Consider the following 20,232-nt stretch of genomic DNA (forward strand, 5'->3'; position numbering starts at 1 on the left):
AACAGCTCTTAACTGATCAAACGGGTTCCATCAAATGATCTCTGTCACATTATGATGTCCACAGGGGGAACATTTCAGTCTCTTTATGAAGTTGGTTATTTCTCTTCATGTACCATTTAAACCCGTTCTGTCGTAGATCAATACAAGTGATGGGTTATGTTTATGACAGAAAGGATTTCCCTCAGTGCAGGCCATCACAAGACATTCTTATCACCAACCAGTGAAAGAGACTGACTAATGAATGAGTAAGATCATGTTTTTGCTCAATAATGGATGTTTGAATCTGCTTTCTCATTTCTTCTTTTTAGTGTGTGTGTGTGTGTGTGTGTGTGTGTGCGTGTGTGTGTGTGTGTGTGTGTGTATGAGGTAATTTGGTATTTAGAAAATATCAAAGTACTACAGTTAAGGGCTAAATAAAAAAGTGTATAATCCAAACATCACAAGTACTATTACAACAGAGTTGAAAATTATTATAAAATGTATATATATATATATATGTATATATATTCTTGTTACTATACTGCAACAAGAGCAGCTGCTGTAATATGAGATACAATCTGATGCAATAGTGTGGCAGCTCGTACTCACACTGGTTTCATGGGATTGATGATGCTCAATTTTTGTCACCCGTCACAGAGGTGTTAGCCCAACACTGGTAGGGAGGGCACCATGCAAGATTTCGTACCATGACTATTATCAGGGAGAAAAAATCCTGGTTTCAAGATAATTAATCAGGAATTTATAACAATATTATTAATTAGGATAACTAACTTAATCTGTATGAAAAAAGATAGCAGAAAAGGAATCAAAAGGGACCCATAGCAGTAATAGTAACAGACCTTACTGATTTATTTGTATAGAGTTAATTAACTAAAAATACTTATTATCATCATCAACTATATAAGACTGGATCGTAATATGTGACTATTTAGATTAATAGGTATGAGGTTTTAATTTGGGGATTTTTTTTTTTCTTCTTTCTTGGTACTGTAGAATAACAGAATCCTTAAAAATTAACATCTTCAATCAAACTGAAAGAAACTGAAAGACAATTGTTGCAGCACAGTGTCATTTCTCTTCACCCACCCCCCCCCCCCCCCCCCCACCCCCCACACACACACACACACACACTATGAATCAGGACACAATAGATATTGTAGCTTCTTAGCTTCTACAGTTATTTGGTTTTATCTTTAGGTTAACTGTGACATTATGCTACTTTGGGTATGGCAAATACCACAACCAGTTCCAGATGGGAACTGCATTACAATAAAGTGATGTTACACTGTACAAGCTGGTCTATTATTTGCCATTACCCACTATTATACTCACGTCACTGATGATTACTTTAAAATCTCATTGTCTAAATATTTGTGGAAGCAGTTAGAGCGCTGGGAAAAATAAAATCGGAATACATAAATATTCAACTGAATACAGCACATAGACAAGATATCTAATGCTCAAACTGGGGAGGTTCTTTTGTAAATATGTAAAGTCATTCTGGATTCGACGCATTCTGTTCATGTTCTTCTTTTGGATTGGGGTTATACTGTAAGGTGTTTTTATCCTCAAAGCAGTGAAGAAAGTGAAGCAGAAACAGCTTTCTACTGTTTTGCAAAGCTGTTTTGAACTTCTTGATATGCACAATAACAGAAACATCTTACAACACATTTTGCAAATTTATTCAAAATAAATGAACCAATTTATTAAAATACTAGCTGCCTGAGAAGGTAATTTTCACCTAGACTTTAGGTCTTCTTGCACCCAAGTTGTTTCTTGCAGCAAGAGCAAATTGATCACAGTTTACAGTAACACTTATAAAAATAAAAAGTGGAGAAAAAAAAAAAGTAATTGTGAAAATTAAAAAATGCAAATTAGCTGTTGATTGCGTGCCACACTTGGTTAAAAAAAGAGAAATACATGAATGATTAAAGTATTGTATTTGTTTGAAAACTTTTTTGAACCAGGATTTATGTAGGCCTATTGTTTAAACTGTTTACTGTATTAAATGAAATGAAACAAACGGTTAAGCTTCTGCATATTTTAAAGAAACACAAAGAGAACAAAAGTCAGCCTCATGAATAACCACAGAGTCTAATCAACTCTCCACTAACAGTATAATCATGTAAACTTAGAGTTATACTCCACTCAGAAGAAACGGCTGTTATTAATCCTCTAATTTTGATGTAATCCTGGCGGAGATTTGCCCGGGCTTAAGCGGGGTTTCATTGGGCCAAATGAGAGATTAGAAGTCTTAACTTGGAGATTCCCACTGAAAAGAAGTACGGGTTGTCTCACGGCTCCAGTCTGATTGGCCTGGATCTAACGGGCGAGCTAAGTTCACAGTTCAAAGACAAAACAAGTGGAACAAACACGGTAAATGAGTGAGAAGGTTAAAACAGCATTCAGAAGCCATTGGTACGGGGCCACCGGAGTCACGCTGTAATTGAAGGTGCTCTCATCCTGATTCTCTGGGCTGTGGCGAGCGAACACTGTCTGCTGGACCTGCTCTTTCATTAGGTTTTGTATTTCATGCCCTTAGGAGCAGAACAAATTGAGTCTCTGTTTCCTTTTGCTCTGTTGCTCATTACCCAAGAGAAAGATTAAAACGCATTCTCTCACAGGCCGCGTTACATAATACCACCACAGAATGGATGAGTGTACATTGTGCTCATTGTCTCATCGAAATACTGGACACACAAAAGGCGTTAACCAACCATAGCCATGCTGACCTCTCACCAACCCAAAGTGGATTCTCCCTGTGGCAATAATTCTCTCAGTAATGGGTAGAAATTAACAGCAGAGAACATCTCAGCAGCACGGGAAACATGTTTCAAAAACTTTGAGCATTGTAGGAATACTGAATGGAGCAAAGCACCGACTCTGGTCGAGGTCTCGGTTCTGTGTTTCCATGCCTCTCTGACAGCACAGGATTTTTTTTTCCCCATGTTACTTTCATCAGAAAGGATGCACTCCTGGGCTTTTTACAACAATGTTGAGAGCCTAGCCTGTTTTAACTCTCAGAGCACTGAGCATGGTAAAAATATTCCATCTAGTTACAAAACAGCACGCTTCAGATGAGGTTTCAGCAGTCCAGAATTGTCTATTCTGTACCGTGAAAAAGAGCTACTCAGTAGTGAACCCCGGGTCCTCGGGGAGACCCAGCTTCCATTATTGTATCATTACATAAATTATGCAAAGTATTTACGAACATTTAACTTAATTCCTTCCCATTACTTTACAAATTGCAATAATTGTGCTGCCTCAGTGCATCTTTAACTAAAAAAACATCTGCCTCTGTAGCACAACAGCAGCTAATTGAGACACTCTTGTGTTCGGTATTCTTGTTTTCAGGCTTCATTAAGAGAAAAATGTGTGCAAAACAGGAATTCTTTTGCTGTGATGTATCTCAGTGGGTTGATTCCTCTGAATTTTAAGTTGTTATAAGAAACAGAGGTCCATCAAATTTGATGTATAAAGTATAGGCAGACTCTGACATAACAGAGTTTTCTTACTAACTAACTTACTCAAATTAAAAGTTTTTACTGATAACTTCTATGTTGCCACTCTTACCACCAAGCAATTTAATTTAATTTCTCAAAGCTTTGACTAAGTCAGTCAGTTTACACGTCACGATTTTAACCCTGATTTTTCACTCGCAGACAACTTTTGGTGATCAGAGGCAAATCACGTGTCCTTCCTGTGAGCGAAAGATGTGATCTGAGAGATGTGTTAATGCATTGCAGACACTGAGGAGATATCTAACAGGTTACATTTCTGGACATGTTTTTGAGTCCAGACCTTGTAGCGTGAAATCTGTTTTGACTGGTAATGAAAGCAGCAAAGACATTAAACCAATGAGAGTGCAAGATACAGGGTGAGGGAAACATCTTTTCTTTTTCTCTCCAGGCTCAAACAACTTGAATCACAAGCTTCTTGTGAACATCTGTTTTAGAAGGAGAGAACTCAAGTCTCACATGTGGTCTTGTGTCTTTTCCTGTATCACTTTGCACATGTGATTCATCGACTAAATGGGTGACTGATGACATTCTTAATAAACTAACACACTCATGAGTGGATTTAGTCGAAAGGTCGGTATTACAGAGTTTCTCTATGAGGAAAAATGGAAAAACTGCACTTTAAATCTTGTGTTTACCAGAAATGTACTCAAAAGTTTCTTGTGACAATAATTTAGCATGAAAAAAAACACAATAAATTACTTATTGACTAAAGAAATCTAAGACCAAAACAATCTTTTAGTCAACTAATCATCAAGGTCATTTCAAGACCAGACAGACTTGCCAGAGATTCATCTTATTGTGAAATATCTTGTAATTTGTGTGACCTGCTGTCACTCATCACTTGTGTACAAACAACTTCAAGATGCCCCATTAAAAGAAAGCAGTCATTGTGGTCAGTAATCTGATCGCTAAAGAAACCTTATGACTGTGAAAGTCATACAGTATGTCGGTGCCATGAGATACAAGATTTTCTGACATTTTTTTGACATTTTGTTTTCTCTCCTCTTCAGACGTGTACCTGCTCACACTTCCAGATGACCAGAAAGTGAGCGTCACCACAGTAACAGTCGGCCAGAGCGCTGTGTTGACATGTGCCATCACAGGAGAGCGGAGGCCTCCGATACTGTGGAAGAGAAACCATCAGTATCTAAACTCCCTGAACCTGGAAGACATCAACGTAAGAGCCAAATCACTCTCTCTCATGTCATCCTTATAGATAGATAAATGGGTTGTAAAGTAGGCATTAAATAGTAGATGCACAGATAGGTAGACAGATACCTGTGCATAATTATAGGCTAGATGAATGGCTCTAACACATGCTGTGCACAGGTCTAATTATCGTGTTTTCACATTGTGAAGCATCAATTTTTAATGACTGCTTCACAGCCGGAGCTGCAAATCTAAGATAATTTTATCCTATATTTCTTTCTCATCATATCATATATCAACTTTATTTTTGTTGGCAGTGGCTCAGATTGTCAGCACATTTTATTTGACTGTTGGCGCTGGCTTTGTATTGTCGGCCTGACAGTAATCCAGGATGTCAGTTTGTGTTCCTGGTGTCTGTGTTTAGAGACTGCTGGGAGGGACAGGGATTTCAGACAAAGAGAGAAGATGAAGGGGGATACCAAAGGGGTTCAGCCCTAGAGGAAGGACCTACTTTTACAACTGAGTGAAAGACTCTATGCGCGTATGTGTGTGTGTGTGAGTGTGTTAATGTGCATGCACAGCTCTAGAAAGCCCTCTGTGTCACTTTCATCCACATCAAAAGGAGCAAAGATGTGGCGAGGTACAGGAGAGGCAGACCTCCTTAGCCTTACCCTCTCCCTCTCTGTGTGTCAGCGCTGACCAAGATGAGTGTGATACTGCTGTGCATAATTAAGTCAACACTGTCGCAGTAGATAAAGGGAGACCCAGCGAAGCCACTAATGTAACATTAAATGTTGATGACCCTTAAAATGAGTAAGAGGCGCCCAGCTGTCGCCAGTCATCCTTGGCACCATCAACTGGCTCTAAACTAGTCTGCTGGTTCTGGTTGTTGGTGATGTGTGATCCCCATAAAGAGCGCCGTAGACGCCATGAAGGGATCTTCAGACCGTGCATACGAGAGTAACAGCTTTCCCACAGTTTGCCTTTTTCAGTCATTTTCTATAATATATTATGACTGCTTTTAAGCAATTCATAGCCAGAAAAGATGTATGCAAGTGCTGGGTGTAACAAAAAAAGGAAATGTCAAGTCAGATTATTTCTCGAAAAAGCTCTGAATATCTTTTGGAGGATTTACACAAGGAAAAAAGGGGTGCGAGGCCTTGTAAGGTCATGGCAGGCTTTGATCTATCTTTCATATTTCTTTTACCAAGAACTGGTTTAGTTCTTTCTCTTTCTTTTTTTTTTGCAATTCAGTAGATCGCACTTGTGTTTCATCTCCTGATTTTAGCCTGGAGACACATAGCACAGTTCAGAGCCCCGACCAGAGGTGGTCTTTGTCTGCGCTTCACACACAGTCATCAGTTTCCCGGTGATTAATATCAGATCTTGCACAGGTGTATTTTGAATTCAAATGTCAGCTCAGTGATGAAAGCTTCGGCTGCCAAATGCTGTTCAGTATATCCACTGTAGCCAAAAAAAGCTTTGTGTGAAGTTCATCAATAGTTGGGATAATGACAGCATATAACCCAAGAGCCAGAAAAGACCATTTATCCTTTAAAATGAGCATTGATACGAGTAGAGTTAGTTTTAAAGCCTGACCTGCTGATTCAGATTTTCTTTCTTTCTATAAACTATAATTGACAGCAGGCACACACATCTTTCCAACTTTTATTTCATAGAAAATCTAAATTAAAGTACATGTCCATAATAAAACATTGACTAGTCAACAATTTCCATTTTCTGCCCCAAGTTATAATACATTATCTTAGTCTCTCTCAAACAAATCTCAAAATAAAAGTGTTATAACTGGACAAAGGGGATCTAACTGAACATGGATTGCAATAAATCCCACTCTATCTGTCATTAAAATAAGACTAGCTGGACCACCTTCAAGGCCGGTCCACCTTAAGAGAGCCTGAGCCGCAGTTGTTTCTAATTCCATGTCTAACCCCCCTCACTTCAATCAGCTGGTGGCAGCCAGACACTACAATTTAGCTTGGATCTCGAGGGGAAATAGCATTCATTCACAAATGGCCCACATTATGCACACATAGCTACGCAGGATGGAACTGATCTGCTGGTCACTATTCATGGCCGATCAGCTCAAAATTGTCTGTTTTGACCAGCAGCCAATCGATCGATGCATCTCGAGCTATGAGTTTGCATCAAAACTTTGAAAATCCTTCTTTTTTTACCTTTTCATTGGGGAATGATGCATGCTTCACTTTTTATCCCTTTTTTGAGACAGTGGAAAGAAGAACAGGCTGTGTTGGTGATCAATCACAGCTTGGCCTTTTGTGGTTTGCAACCACCATACTCCTGGAGACATGAAAATTTGATTTCAGTCTACAGATCCCATAGCTTGAGTTATACATCACAGATAAAACAGAGCTGAAAGGAGGATGCAACTAACGCTTTGCATTTTAATTAACCCTGAACCACTTTGGTACCCCCCTGGATCTTTATATTGCCTGTATTTAATGTTGTTGCATAAAATTACACTTTCTCTGTCTCTGAGGTGAATGCTACACTCTGGGCTGATGCCAGTGCAGCTTCACGAAGTGTGACTACGTTAAACTACTACAGGGACTAATCCGTCTCCTCAGACTGAGAGAACTCGCTGTATTTTGACCCCGGAGGTCTGCGATTGTCAGATTTAATTTTTTGTTGGTGTCTAACAAAGCCTGAGTTTACAACCTCTGCTGGTGCACAGATTACCTCCAGAACACCGAACACCAGCAGCAAGCGAATCAGCATGAGTCTCTTGTGGCTCATCAGAAAACTGTGCAAACCACGCAGCAGTGAGAGGAAGTTCCAATAGAACATTAGCTGCACACCATCGCTGGCTTAATCCAGATTTATTTTTGGCTCTCAGACTTCCAGTCAATCATTGTTGTCCCTTCCAGAGAGGAGAATGGATTTTGTCTGCACCTGGCATCCACAGACTAATTCTAAATTGCCTTGCAGACAATTTCTGTATAATTGCAGGCTGTTAATATTTGTGAGCATCCACTGCCAGCCTTAATTAGAGTCATATTCCTGTGAGTACACATGGGAGGTTTATGCAGCCTAATCTTGCAGGCCTTCCCAGTTTAGAATGTGGTTATTTTAGAAATTTTGTCGACATTCAGACTTAGTGGATCGCACATTAATCCCAGTGGTGCGCTTGTATCCCGGAGTTCAATAGAGCCTCTCTAAATTTTGACAAAGCAGCTTACTGTAATTCCATGAAGTTGACAGTTGCTGGCTATTGCATCATCATCCAAGGCTGTCAGTATTTCAATCCTCCCTGAGTGGCCGAGCCAAAGACACAGTTTTGTGTATGTCTGTGTGTGTGTGTGTGTGTGTGTGTGTGTGTGTGTGTGTGTGTATACATTTGGGGATGCCGATATTGTGGATTCTGTGGCCCCCGGAAATATTTCAGAAGATGAAAAATGCATTTGATATTTTATAATTCTTTAAAAGTTTGACAATCCGGCAAAGTCAAAGTGTATTTTGCAGAAAGATTCTTTAAAGCTGCTACTTTTTTTGCAGTAATACTGTCTTGCTGGACCAGTCAACTTGCAAGGTCACCATTAAGAAATATCTGATTTAGTACCAAAATCTTTGAATTCAGTCATGAAAATGAAAAACATGGACTTATTAAAAATAGACTGCAGCCTTAAGAGGAATAGATATAACGCAGGAAGAAGAACAATCGGAGCAAAATCTTTCTTCTCCTTCTTTCTTATCTTGTCCTTTGGAATGTGTGTTTTTATCTCCCATAATGCTTTGGTGCCTTATTCCGGTGGGTTTAACATTATCCCTGCATTGTTGATATGTATTAAATGTATGTGATCATTTATAATATCTACAGTTAGTTTTGATCTGTGTGTTGTGTCATACTGTGCATTGTGTAGTCTTCCTGTGTCGTTTTCAGAGGATGAATAAATGAAGCTGTGTGACTTTATACAGCAGATAACACATAGATCATACTGAATAGTTCTATTTTATCTCCAACTCATATAGAGAATGTTTTTGTTATTGTTGAGTTAATGTTGTGGTCAGAGACCTGAACCACACATGCACTCATCTGTACTATTTCTATATTATCCCGACAGTAGATCTACATTGAGGTATATGCTGTACTTTGCCTGTAACATCATGCGATTCATTCCAGAGTACAACACCAGCAGTGCTGTCACCTGTCTGCTTGAAAATATATTTCTTGTGCTTTTATTGAGGTAAACTTCTTAATGTTTGACCTCTGTTTTACTCCCTAACAGATCCCGTCCCAGGTAGGATGTTTTTTTTGTTTTGTTTCTGTCTCAACAGACATAACTTCACTATTTATTTTCCTTTTACATTCACAAAAAGCCCACAAAGCTAGCAGGGTGCCTTCGACTGATGCATCAATTTCATCCAAAACAAATATTCTGGTCAAATCAAAGGATAAATCAGACTGAAAAATATATTAGTAGATTTTTGTTTATGTCAACAAATCTAGTAAAACGACCAAAACCAACCACATTTTTGTTCATCTTCTAATTCTCTGACCACAGCCTGTCTGTGGTTCTCAGCCTCAAGCTCTTTCATTCCCATTGAAGATGAATTAGATAAATTATACTTGATTTTAAAAATAGAAAAAAAAGGCTAAATCATTCTCGAAACAGAGTAAACAACAGTGGCTTTGCTCATATAAAAGATGGAAGATATCACACAGTGTGACTCATTTATGTAAACAGAATTTAGTTTGTGAGGCTCACAGCATTGAAAAAAATACATTTAACAGCAACATCAACCAAAAATAAGTAAGCACTGTCAACAAGTTTCATTAAGTCTGTTTCTTTGGTAAAAAGTAATTCCAGTGGAAACTGTTTACAGGGAAAGAGGTGGAGCAACGTTATAATATTACAACACTTGGCACAACTGCTTTGATCAGGAACAGTGCTGAACTACCCCACTATTACATTGATAATGTTAGCTACAGTGGCTGCGTGGGTAGTCAAGTCTAATTTACTCATAAACACATGTAAAAACATTATATGTTGACCAAGGTGTTGCACAGACCATAGCAGATAGTTTTAATTGACAAAAAAGAAAAGAAAGGAAACATTGACAAACATCAAAGCACACAGCTCATAGAAACAAATTTAGAAATAGTAGGCACCAGTTACACACCATTCGACTCCCAGTCGACTCCTCTAATATTAGGATAGCAAGTAAGCATTACAATGTTAGCTAATGTTACTTGCAGCTATTTTGTTTGACCCAAATTACAAGATCTCCAACCTAAACGACAGAATAGACAGTTTGTCAATACTAGTGATGTCTTGTTCTTGAACGTTACGCTTTAAAGAAACAAATTACTTGGCAAAATGTTCTTTTCTCAACTCCCATCTCGTGTGTCTGTCTCTCCAGACCGTAAGTGCTAAGTAGCGTGCGCACGGAGTTGCTCAAGTTCACCCAACTCCAGACTTTATTTTTTATTTTTCTTCCGTTTATGTTTGGCAACCACCAATAGGTGCACAATTGCCACCTTCTGCCACCGAACGCCCTTTAGCCCTCTCCAAGGAACTGCCATTTGTTGTCGGCATCTCAGTCAGTGTTTCAGTTCATGTACTGAAGGTACTAGTAGGAGTTAACAAAATTCTTGATTCGCTCTCTGTCTCACTCGGTGAGACGTTCAAAGAACGTACTGCCTCCGCCATCCAGTTCAATGAAGTAACAGTATAGTGAACTGGATCCCTGTGAGAGTCACCTGTTTTGATAACGGACACTTTTATTTTGAAAGGACAAAAAGAGACTTCCTGTCGATGGTAAAACTAAATCAACTGAGATTAAACTGTAAAGATAACGTCAAGGTGTTCAATGTTTATGTTTTAGCCCCTGAAGAGGCATGAGGTTAGTTTTCAAGGTAATTTTGCATATTTAACTATTTTTTTGTGTTTAAATAAGCTTTGGATAAAATTAAACCTAGTAATTCATGCTAGCAAGGTTTAATACAGTAAGCTAGTTTTTCTCCAATTAATACTCTTGTTTCTGTGTATTTTATAATCGTTATTGCAACTTTCAGTTTGCAATCTGTAGCTGTATCCAACTTAATTCTCAGTTCACTGGCTTATTCATGTATGGCCATTGTCAGTTCACTTAGTGCAGAACTTAGTACTGAATGATTCTGTGTACAAATCTTTTGTACTTATCTTTTTAAAGAACACATTCTGAGGATTCAGTACACTGAAAATAACATTCCCACCACCATTTTAAAAAGACAGTTTAAAAAGTAAATAAATGTGTGTAAATGCCAGAAGTGAAGGAGTTACAAGGGTGATGTGAGCCATGGAAGTTACATAAAAAGAATAAGTTACCTACAAAACATGGTGTTTACTTTTTTTTTTTTTTTTAAACGAACCCTCTCTTGGGAGAAAGTCCACGGCTTGACTAGTTATAATCATGATTCCCCTTCCTGCACTCTCCTGTTTTTCTCCTGTCCTGTCTTATCACATGAGAAATAGTAAATATGACTCCTATCCTGCAGGAATCCAGGAAAAAATGTCAGCCTCTAGCATGTATCATTCATGCTGAGTAATGAGAAACATTGTTTCATGAAAAGCACATGGTGCTTTTTTAAATGTCATTTTTTCAAAGCACCAAAAAACAAAATTACTTTTAACTCATTAAATTGGTGTGAAGGCAGAAATGTAAGCAGCTGAAATCTCAAATCACTGACACACAAAACTGTGCGGTTAAATACCACCAGAGACAAGTGAGAAAATGTGATATTTGTTATTTGAGTGAACCTGCTCTTTAATGTCAAACTACGTCTTAGTTTCATATAATATGCTTTCATTCTGGGGAGCCATGTTTCCATCGCACCTTGGGGTATTTTCACTCAACTTACTGCGGTGGTCTCACAACGTTTCACGAGGAAACTTCTTCAGAGGCCATTTTCTGAAATGCCTCGTCACGAGCAGAGGTTAGCTATCCAATGAGGTGGCTCTTTAGTGTCCTTTCAGGGGTGACCTGGCACTGACAGCTTTATTAATTATAGTTTCTTGAGGGCTATGGCCTATTTGTAAATCAACCTCTACCTGCCCTTGTCTTCCCTCTGAGTAGTCGTACGCTGGCCTGCTTTGTCTGCAGAGAGCTGGGTGCTGGGTGCTGCTGATAGCTGAGGTGAGGGTGGTGAGGTGAGGTGGAGGAATCGTGTCGACAGCCTCCGCCGTGGCTCGTTCCACCCCTCTGAGTTTCATTTCTCCCTCCATTCATTTTTCATTTAAGAAGGTGACACAATATGCTCTCAGCCCAAGGGGCCAAAACGCACCATCGATTTCCCCTCATATTGTGAAGCTCTGATGCTTCACTCAGCTCGAGCCGTTACCGAGCTCGTAGGTTAGATCGGAGCACGCCGAGACGAACTGATAAACACACTGTGTGCCTGTAAACATGAGGGCTGACTCCTCGCTTGTCTGTAGACATTTAAGCAGAAGCTGGATGTCAACACGCAAACAGCCAGCAAAGATGTGATCAAAATGTTAAAAACTATTTAATGATATAAGGCACTCTTCTTGTTATGAACTTTTCTGAAGGAGGACTGATAATTACAGAGACTTTTCAATAAAAAAAAACCCTGCATTTGGTTATAAGCAGTTAGGAGCACAGGGGCAGACTCATGGACATTCTTCAGAGCAAAGGTTCACAACACTAAAAAGATTCCTCGATGTTTTTTTAATGCGATGCAGCAATCAAGAATGAACACGTTTTGGCACTTGGCCTACATCAAGTTAGTGGGCACTGAAGAAGACTATAATGAAGGCTGAGTGCTGGAGCTCCCTGATTTATGAAAAGCTGCTGTGCATCAGAAAGAGGCGAACACCTATTATTGTGACATCAGGCAGTTATTTAGTCCATAAGCTGTCCCTTAAGATTAGTAGTATTATCACTTGATTTCATTTAATCAAATGTATACTTTGAAATCATTTCTATATCCAAAACCTTTTTATCTATTTGGATAATTATGTGTGTTATTGTAACATAAAATAAGACTGATTATTTACAATGTAAGAGCAGAAACAATATCAGGTAAAAGCGAAAGAATAAGACACATTAAGTGTCTCACCTATGTGTAATATTTAGTCTCAAGTAACAACATACCACATTACTTTACATATGCAAATGATATATGTGTGAAATCGTCAATATTCTTCCAATTAACACATGACAGGAACAGGGCTTGGCATTAACAGTTGATTGGTTGTAAGTTTGAGAAATTGGCATCCAATTTTTTGGCCTTTGGTTGCTGTGAGTGGCAACAGCTTTTTAGCATGCAGTATAATTATACAACAGGGGCCGCAAACAGAAAAACATGTGCCTAAATAAATAAACATTAATATTTGTTGGATTACTGATATTTAAATATGGCTGTTACAGTCAGAAGTGGAATCAAACAAATCACATGATGACACTGAAGAAATACAACAATACCAGCACTATTGGTGTTACACTTAAAACACTTTCGATTTAAAGATGATGAATTACCAAATAAAACTACAAAAAATGTGTTTGCTTTTATTCTTTTATGTCAGATTATCATTATTAAGATGATGTATAACTGCATAATAAACTCTAAGTATAAGGGACTGAGTTATTGAAACTAAAAACTGATGTCCCCACATTTAAAAGTTGGTGTTAAGCCCTACATGAAATGAGCAACAATTTAGTACTATAAAAAATATATTTATGGCAATAAAATTGACTAAAATTAAAGGAGATCCACAATGACTAATTCACGAAAAAAAAAAATGCTGCAAACAAGTCAGTGCTATCCTATTCTGAAAGATAAGATAATCAGAATATCCGATTATCTATTTTTTAACTTGCACTTTTTCTAATTAGAATGTTTAGATTTCTAAACATGTCTCATAAGCTGCATGCTCGGATCTCTCTATCTTGCAGCCATTTCAGACCCTGGCAGGCTGCTCTTAATAGACTCAAGATATCTCTTGTATATTCTTAATTCAAAGGAAAATAAACAAATAGTTTTTAAACTTAAGTTTACAAGTAAAATATTTATTTATTTTTAGGAAAAGTTACTTTTATCCAGAGCAGAGGCGGTTGATTTTTTGTCGGAAATGATCAACGCCCCCCCGTTTTTCACATTTTTTTGATAAACATAATACCACTATAACGCTCTATATAACACAAAGAAAGTCATTACCATGGCTCGCCAAAATGGCTTTTTACTGCGACGTGATCTTAAAAAGGTGGCACACGTTCGCTCTTTGCCAAATGGATACATCACACCGGCATAGCGTCAATGGGCTCATTAGCTTTGGGGGCTTCTATCTATTCTCCCACTGAATAACTTATTCTTCTGTTCTCTCTCTCTTTCTTTGTCCAGCATCATCTTCTTTGTTCACTGGCCTAATAACCACAACACAGCATGAATTAATCATGTTCAGTTTGCTCTGCATAAGTTCACATCATAGATAGGTTTCTGTTTAATCACATCTTTTGTTTTTTTTATTTTAAACAGGCCACATGAGAACTGAAGTGCAACATGTTTTGTGTATTTGTGGGACGTTCATGTTAACCAAAGGATTAAAAAAAGCTGCATTTTGGGTTTTTCAGGGACGTTTGAAATGAGCAGCATACGTTTTTTGATTGACTGTATGTCTGCAGCCCTGTTTTTCTTTTGAAAGCAGCTAAAACTGTGTAATTTCTATGCTAATCAATTATGGCCTCAGTCCCTTTCCATCAGATCACTTTACTCTGATTGGAAAAATGACATGTACCACAAAACTATTTTTCTTAACAGTTATTTTCCTCATTTGTTTTCTGTGCCACCAAATGGCTTTAACTTCCTACATAGATTGATGGACATTGCTCTCCAATGTGCCTTTTTGGACGGTTGTATATTACATTTTCTATGCTATAAAACATATTTATCTTCTCATCTGCACACTGCAGGCGTGTTGCATTCCCATTAAAACCATTCATTTCCAGCTTTAAACGCCTTCAAACATCACTGCACTGTTGGAACAAGACCGTTAAGGCGCTCTGTTAGTTATTAAGACTGTTTTTCTCTCTTTCTCTCTCTGATAGGACTTTGGGGATGATGGCTCACTGTACATCACCAAGGTGACCACAACCCACATGGGCAACTACACCTGTCATGCTGATGGCTACGAGAAACTCTTTCAGATCCACAGTCTTCAAGTGAACGGTAAGAGGCCGCCACAGAGACAGAATTCACTTTGTTAAAGTATTGTCATTATCAGGTTTCACAGGCTGTTCTCATGAAGCCTTTATAGCTATTCCTATGAAAAGTAATGCACTGGAATTTGTAGGTATCACACATAATCTTGTCGACTGAAGAAGCAATGTAATGTTAAAAGCCACCAGTAAGTCTACTATCGGGAGGGTGTGAAGGGAGGCGGATTACCCAAATGAACCCAGGACTTTCAACCAGGAGGGAGATGTTCATAGTTGGAAGTTAGGTTTTTATGAAAGTAGTGTTTAATGTTCTAACCCTTTATTAGCCAAGTGGTTTTGGTGCCTAAAATAACTGTTTGATAAATGTTAAAGTGCTGCAAGCTTCACATGTCTGCAATATAAATGGACGGCGTGACTCCACTTCCTCCCATCATACAAATGTGAAACCAAAATATCCCTGATATGGCCGCTGCCATCTTGCGCTGGTGTCATTTGGAGTCTGTGCTGAAGTGACCTATGGTATAATGTTTCTGTCCAAAACACCCTCGTGACCCAACAGGAGCATGATAAAGTTCCACCCTCAAGATGTTTTGGGGAGCTGTCAGGCCATCCATCTTTATATACGGTCCATGGCTTGTAATGTGTTGAAAACTGGGATCGTAACATGTCATTTTTCGTAGGACATCTAATGACTTGTGCTGCCAAGTTTTTGTAAGAAATTATATGAACCCATTTATGAGAATATATGTTGAGGTTGAAAACCCTTAACTGGAGACTCTGTCCAGGAAGTCTAAAATCAACTGCATTTTTTTTATTCTACAGCATACATGCTGTATGCTTATGGGGAAAAAATAGACTAAAAGGGGTAAAATAACTATATTATCATCTTGGGTTTTGCACCAATTCAATGGGACTTGGTGTCTGTCTCCATAGATGGAGACCTTGTTTGGCATCAGCCAGTCAAAACTAGCATGGAGCAGGAACACTGGCAGACAGCAGCCTGCTACATAACACAAGAGCCAGACAGTTTTTACAACAACCCACATTAGCTTTGTACATAAACATGCATGTTGTCCTTCACATGAACTGGCTATAGCTAATTAGCCGCTCAGCTGCAGCACATTAAACAGCATGTAAATGTACCTGCAAATGTCACTTTGGTCCAGTTAGATGCTGGTGTGGTCTTCAGTACCACTAACTACACGTTATGCCCACCACATGCACGCTATAGCACAAGTTTGTTAAATTAATCTCTCTACGGTTTAACAACAAGATATACTCTGGGAGCCTGCCAGCTGTCAATCAAACATTGACACACCCCTCCAGCCGGCTAAGGGGCATTTCTGACATTTCCTTAAAGAGCTTTTTTCCTTCTTTTAAATCATAAAAAAACAGCAACACATTCAAAAACACATTGACATTATTCGCAACTTTCTTGAGTAAAATGCATTTTGGGACCCGTCAGCCACTATATGTCTGGCAGATGGGAGATTTGGATTCTCACTCATCTTAAAAGACAAATAGATTTGCTCTTGTTGTACAGATTTACTGACTTTTGTTGTGCTGGCAAAGAGATTACCATAGTCTCTTGTCATTGGTCAAAGGGATTTGTTCAAACAGCTCTCATCTATGAGAGAAATCCCTCAAATCTTTAACTCAAACAGAATTTGCTACACTGTGACGTCTTCTGGCTTGGATTTTATGTTGATGAAGTGTAAGTCTTTGCACTTTTTTCTTTGTCTGATGGCTCAAACTATGAACCCAGTCTTGCTTCTGTTTGTTCCAAATGCAGCAAATTAGAGTCAGTAGAAAAGTGGAAATGCACTTTAAGGGAAATATATTGGATTATTACCTTATGTATTTATTCTGGATGCACAAAGGTCCCTTTCCAAAGGGTCCCTCCCCAGCAGTACTTCAAAACAAGAGTGTCTCTGTGGAAAGCTGTGGATGGCTCTCCTTATTAATGGAGATGCTGCAAATAAATGGATGAACTGTGTGACGCCATGCTGTTCTCAGGACGCCGACATTGTGCCATGTGATGTTTTTGTTGTCTTTTTAGCTTCTCAGATAAATGAATAATATCCTGCTATAAAATCGAATGCTTGATAACATGATAAATGTTTGACAAGATGCCAGACAGAGCTCAGTTTGTGTGACAGTTACTGAATGTTTATTCTCTTAAGGGTAGTGAAGTACTGTGAAGGAAAGGACACTCCAGTGTTGATATTTTTTTTGTTAGGTCTAGAAGGATACTCAACTTGATTTGCCTGAGGGCCCCTTAATAAACAAATATAATAAAAATGTAAAATAATGTTTCTCAGGAAAATGAATAAACACTAAAAGACCCATAACTTATTTTTTTCCATCTTTGACTGTCTATTTCACTTTAACTAAATAAACTTGGCATGAGAAATAACACGACGACAGATAAATCAGTTATTTTACTGCTTTTAATAGCTGCAATTACATTTTGGTTGAAAATGATGTGGCTACATTTGAGATAGTTTAATTAACATTAAACACAGCTTGAACCTTTTCCATCATGCAGTCACTCAAATGTTGAAATGATACATCATCTACTTTGATGTTTTTTAATGCACTCTGGCACCTTGTTTACATTACAAGTACAAAAACAAAAAATCCTGCTGTTAATTTATCAGATTATTTTCATTGTGAATTAGAAAATGGCAGGGCACCTATTTTCGGCCACATTTGACCCCAAGGCTGTAAATTAAGTATCAATGGTGGAGTTAATCGAGGATTTAATCTCTACTGAGTCTGTTAGCAGTAGCAGCTTCTAGTAGGCCAAGACCTACCTAACTTACACAAAAAAGGAACCTGAAACTGAAGAGTCTGACTAGTTTTGCTCCACTCCTTCCCCACCATGCTGCACGCTCGACTGCTGTGGCTGCCAACTCGCAAAATAAACAAAATACTTCCCAGTGAGGGTTATCACTTTGTTCATCACAGTCTCAGCAAAACAAAATGTGATTGCAGCAGCAAGCCACTCTCTTCTACTCACTCCCGCTTCATTGGGCGCCTGGCCTCTAGCAGGACCTGTTATGCAACACATGCCCTCTTCAGATTGACAACCAATCAGAAATAACAAACACCAACCTCTGACCGTGACGCTAGCTGCATCTGTAAATATTTATTTGGTCTCTTTCACTTTAACCCAAGCTCTAAAAGCCTGTTGGATTACAACACATGAGCCACTGTTCAACTTTGACCTGTGAACTACACAGTCACTTACAGAAGCAGTGTTATCTTTATGTAGAAGGCATTATTCTAGCACTGTATCACTGCCTTTGTTTTTATAATATCACCCGCCAGACTAGAGACTGCTGCTCTGCTCTGACATGTTGCTTATTGTCGAGTCACTTTGCTCAATATGTATTTGTTACCCACATTGGACCCATAACTTCACATCTGCTTGACTAAAAGCCTGCACTTTAAATCAGCCTTGATACTCATTAATTGTGAAGAGTTTTATATTCCACTTTCTGCTAATTGGTTTTGAATAGTCCTCTGTGTGATGAACCTGCCATGTGAATGCTCAAACAGGGACCTTACGGAGAGGTCAAAGGTGTAAAGGCTGGATCGAGTTTATGTGAAAGTTATCTCCCAGCCTCGCCCTAATGAGTTGAATGCAAACGAACCACAATGTGTCGATGCAGAAAGCGCCACATCTTCATTACAATTTGACAGACAGTTAGTTCATTATCATTCTTCTAAAAGACTACTCCAAGGTTAATTGCAATGATCTGCAGGTCTCACTATACCAAGTATTGTGTTTACAGAAACAGAGTGAATCTCATGAGACCTGTGACTTTTGCTCGTAATTGATACTGAAACTTCCAGATGACCTTTTTTACTGCAGACTATGAATTTCACATTCATAGTCTGGGTAAGGTCTCCCAGGACCAGCTTATTACCCTGCCATGACTACTGAGAATTTCTCAAACTCAATTAAGAAACAGCTGAAAGAGTAATTTTGAGAAACTAGATTCAGAGTGCTGTCCATCACTCTGAAGCCACATGAGAATGACAAGACATAGACACCATTTGGAGTTTTATTCAGAAGACCTGATGAAATTTAGAGTGGAGGTACATTTGGAGAAACTTTTGATTGATTTCCTTATGGGTTTTTATCTGGTTTCTGTACTTTAAAGGCCCTTCCATAACAGGGGTGTTTTTTTTTTTTTCAATCAATTTGCAGGTCAATATAGTATTCTGAAATGTTTTTCTTGTTGAGTATTTTAACTCTGAACGCAAATATTACACATTTTACAAATTTTCAGAATGATGTGAGTTTTTACACCACGAATGGCATCGACCAATCACATTGTGTTGTATGCTCATGAGGATCATAAAACAACATGGAAGCTCTGTAGTCCAAATCAAGACGGCAAACTTTATTATTCCTTTCAACCATAACAAAGTTGGCACATTCCACTCATTCTGTTCTTACCTTTAAAATGCTAGCATATACACTGCGTTTACCAAAGTGAACTCAAACAACTTAGGTCATTTCACTATAAGAAAACTTTACAAAAAAGCTTACAATTGCTTAAGCAGGGGATGTCACAAAAACTGATATTTCCATCATTTTATTCCTTAATTCTGAAAACATTACACTGCTCATTGTCTACAGAAGCATACTGTAGGTAACATAAAGAACAGAGGATGCAAAGTGTTCCTTCAATTCAATTCCACCAATAAAAGTCCCCCGGACTGCACAAGCTCTATGCACCTTTGCATGGAGCGAAGCTTGGTTTGCCTTTATTCCAAACAGAATACCATGTTTGAATGTTCTCCTGCATGCACGTTTTTCAGCCTAACATTGTTGAAACAGAGCAGTTCATATTGGTAGTGAGAGCAACAAGTTAGCGGACTGATGAGTCGTCTTTGAAGCTTATTCTCTGCTCCGCAACAGGTGAGAAAAAGGAGAACAAAGGAAAGCGGAGACAATAATAGCAAAACTAGAGATGCAGATGTAACTGAGACGGACCTGGTCCCTCGATCACAATGAAATCTGGCTGTCTGTAGAATGAAACAAAATAAGAGCTAAGGATGAAACTAAGGTTATATGAATTCTAGATTAATTCCAGGTATTCCATACAGTCTTTGTGGTTTATTTTTATTTTATTTTATTTTTTTTATTTGATAGGGACAATGCAGTTAGCATAGATACAGGGCATGCATCCGATGTGCTGCATATAGGGATATAGCTTCAGCTAATTTTCAACTCCTGTCCCTAGTTGGGCTTTTACAACTACATACAAAATCACAATACTATAAAAATCCAATATACAAATACCCCATCTACAAAATAGAATAAAATTACAAACAATTACAATATACATTT

The 20,232-nt window shown here is 38.4% G+C and overlaps 1 protein-coding gene across 1 annotated transcript in view; it reads left to right on the forward strand.

Annotated features, from left to right (window-relative positions):
* Window positions 1-20,232, forward strand: part of fstl5 (follistatin-like 5) — a 210,628-nt gene that overhangs the window by 132,545 nt on the left and 57,851 nt on the right. The window contains exons 7-8 of the mRNA XM_059345975.1: window positions 4,532-4,698; window positions 14,754-14,874. Coding sequence (XP_059201958.1) covers window positions 4,532-4,698; window positions 14,754-14,874 — 288 coding nt within the window. The remainder of the gene's footprint in view (window positions 1-4,531; window positions 4,699-14,753; window positions 14,875-20,232) is intronic.

Source organism: Centropristis striata, chromosome 12 (genome assembly GCF_030273125.1).
Source record: "Centropristis striata isolate RG_2023a ecotype Rhode Island chromosome 12, C.striata_1.0, whole genome shotgun sequence".
Lineage (NCBI taxonomy): Eukaryota > Metazoa > Chordata > Actinopteri > Perciformes > Serranidae > Centropristis > Centropristis striata.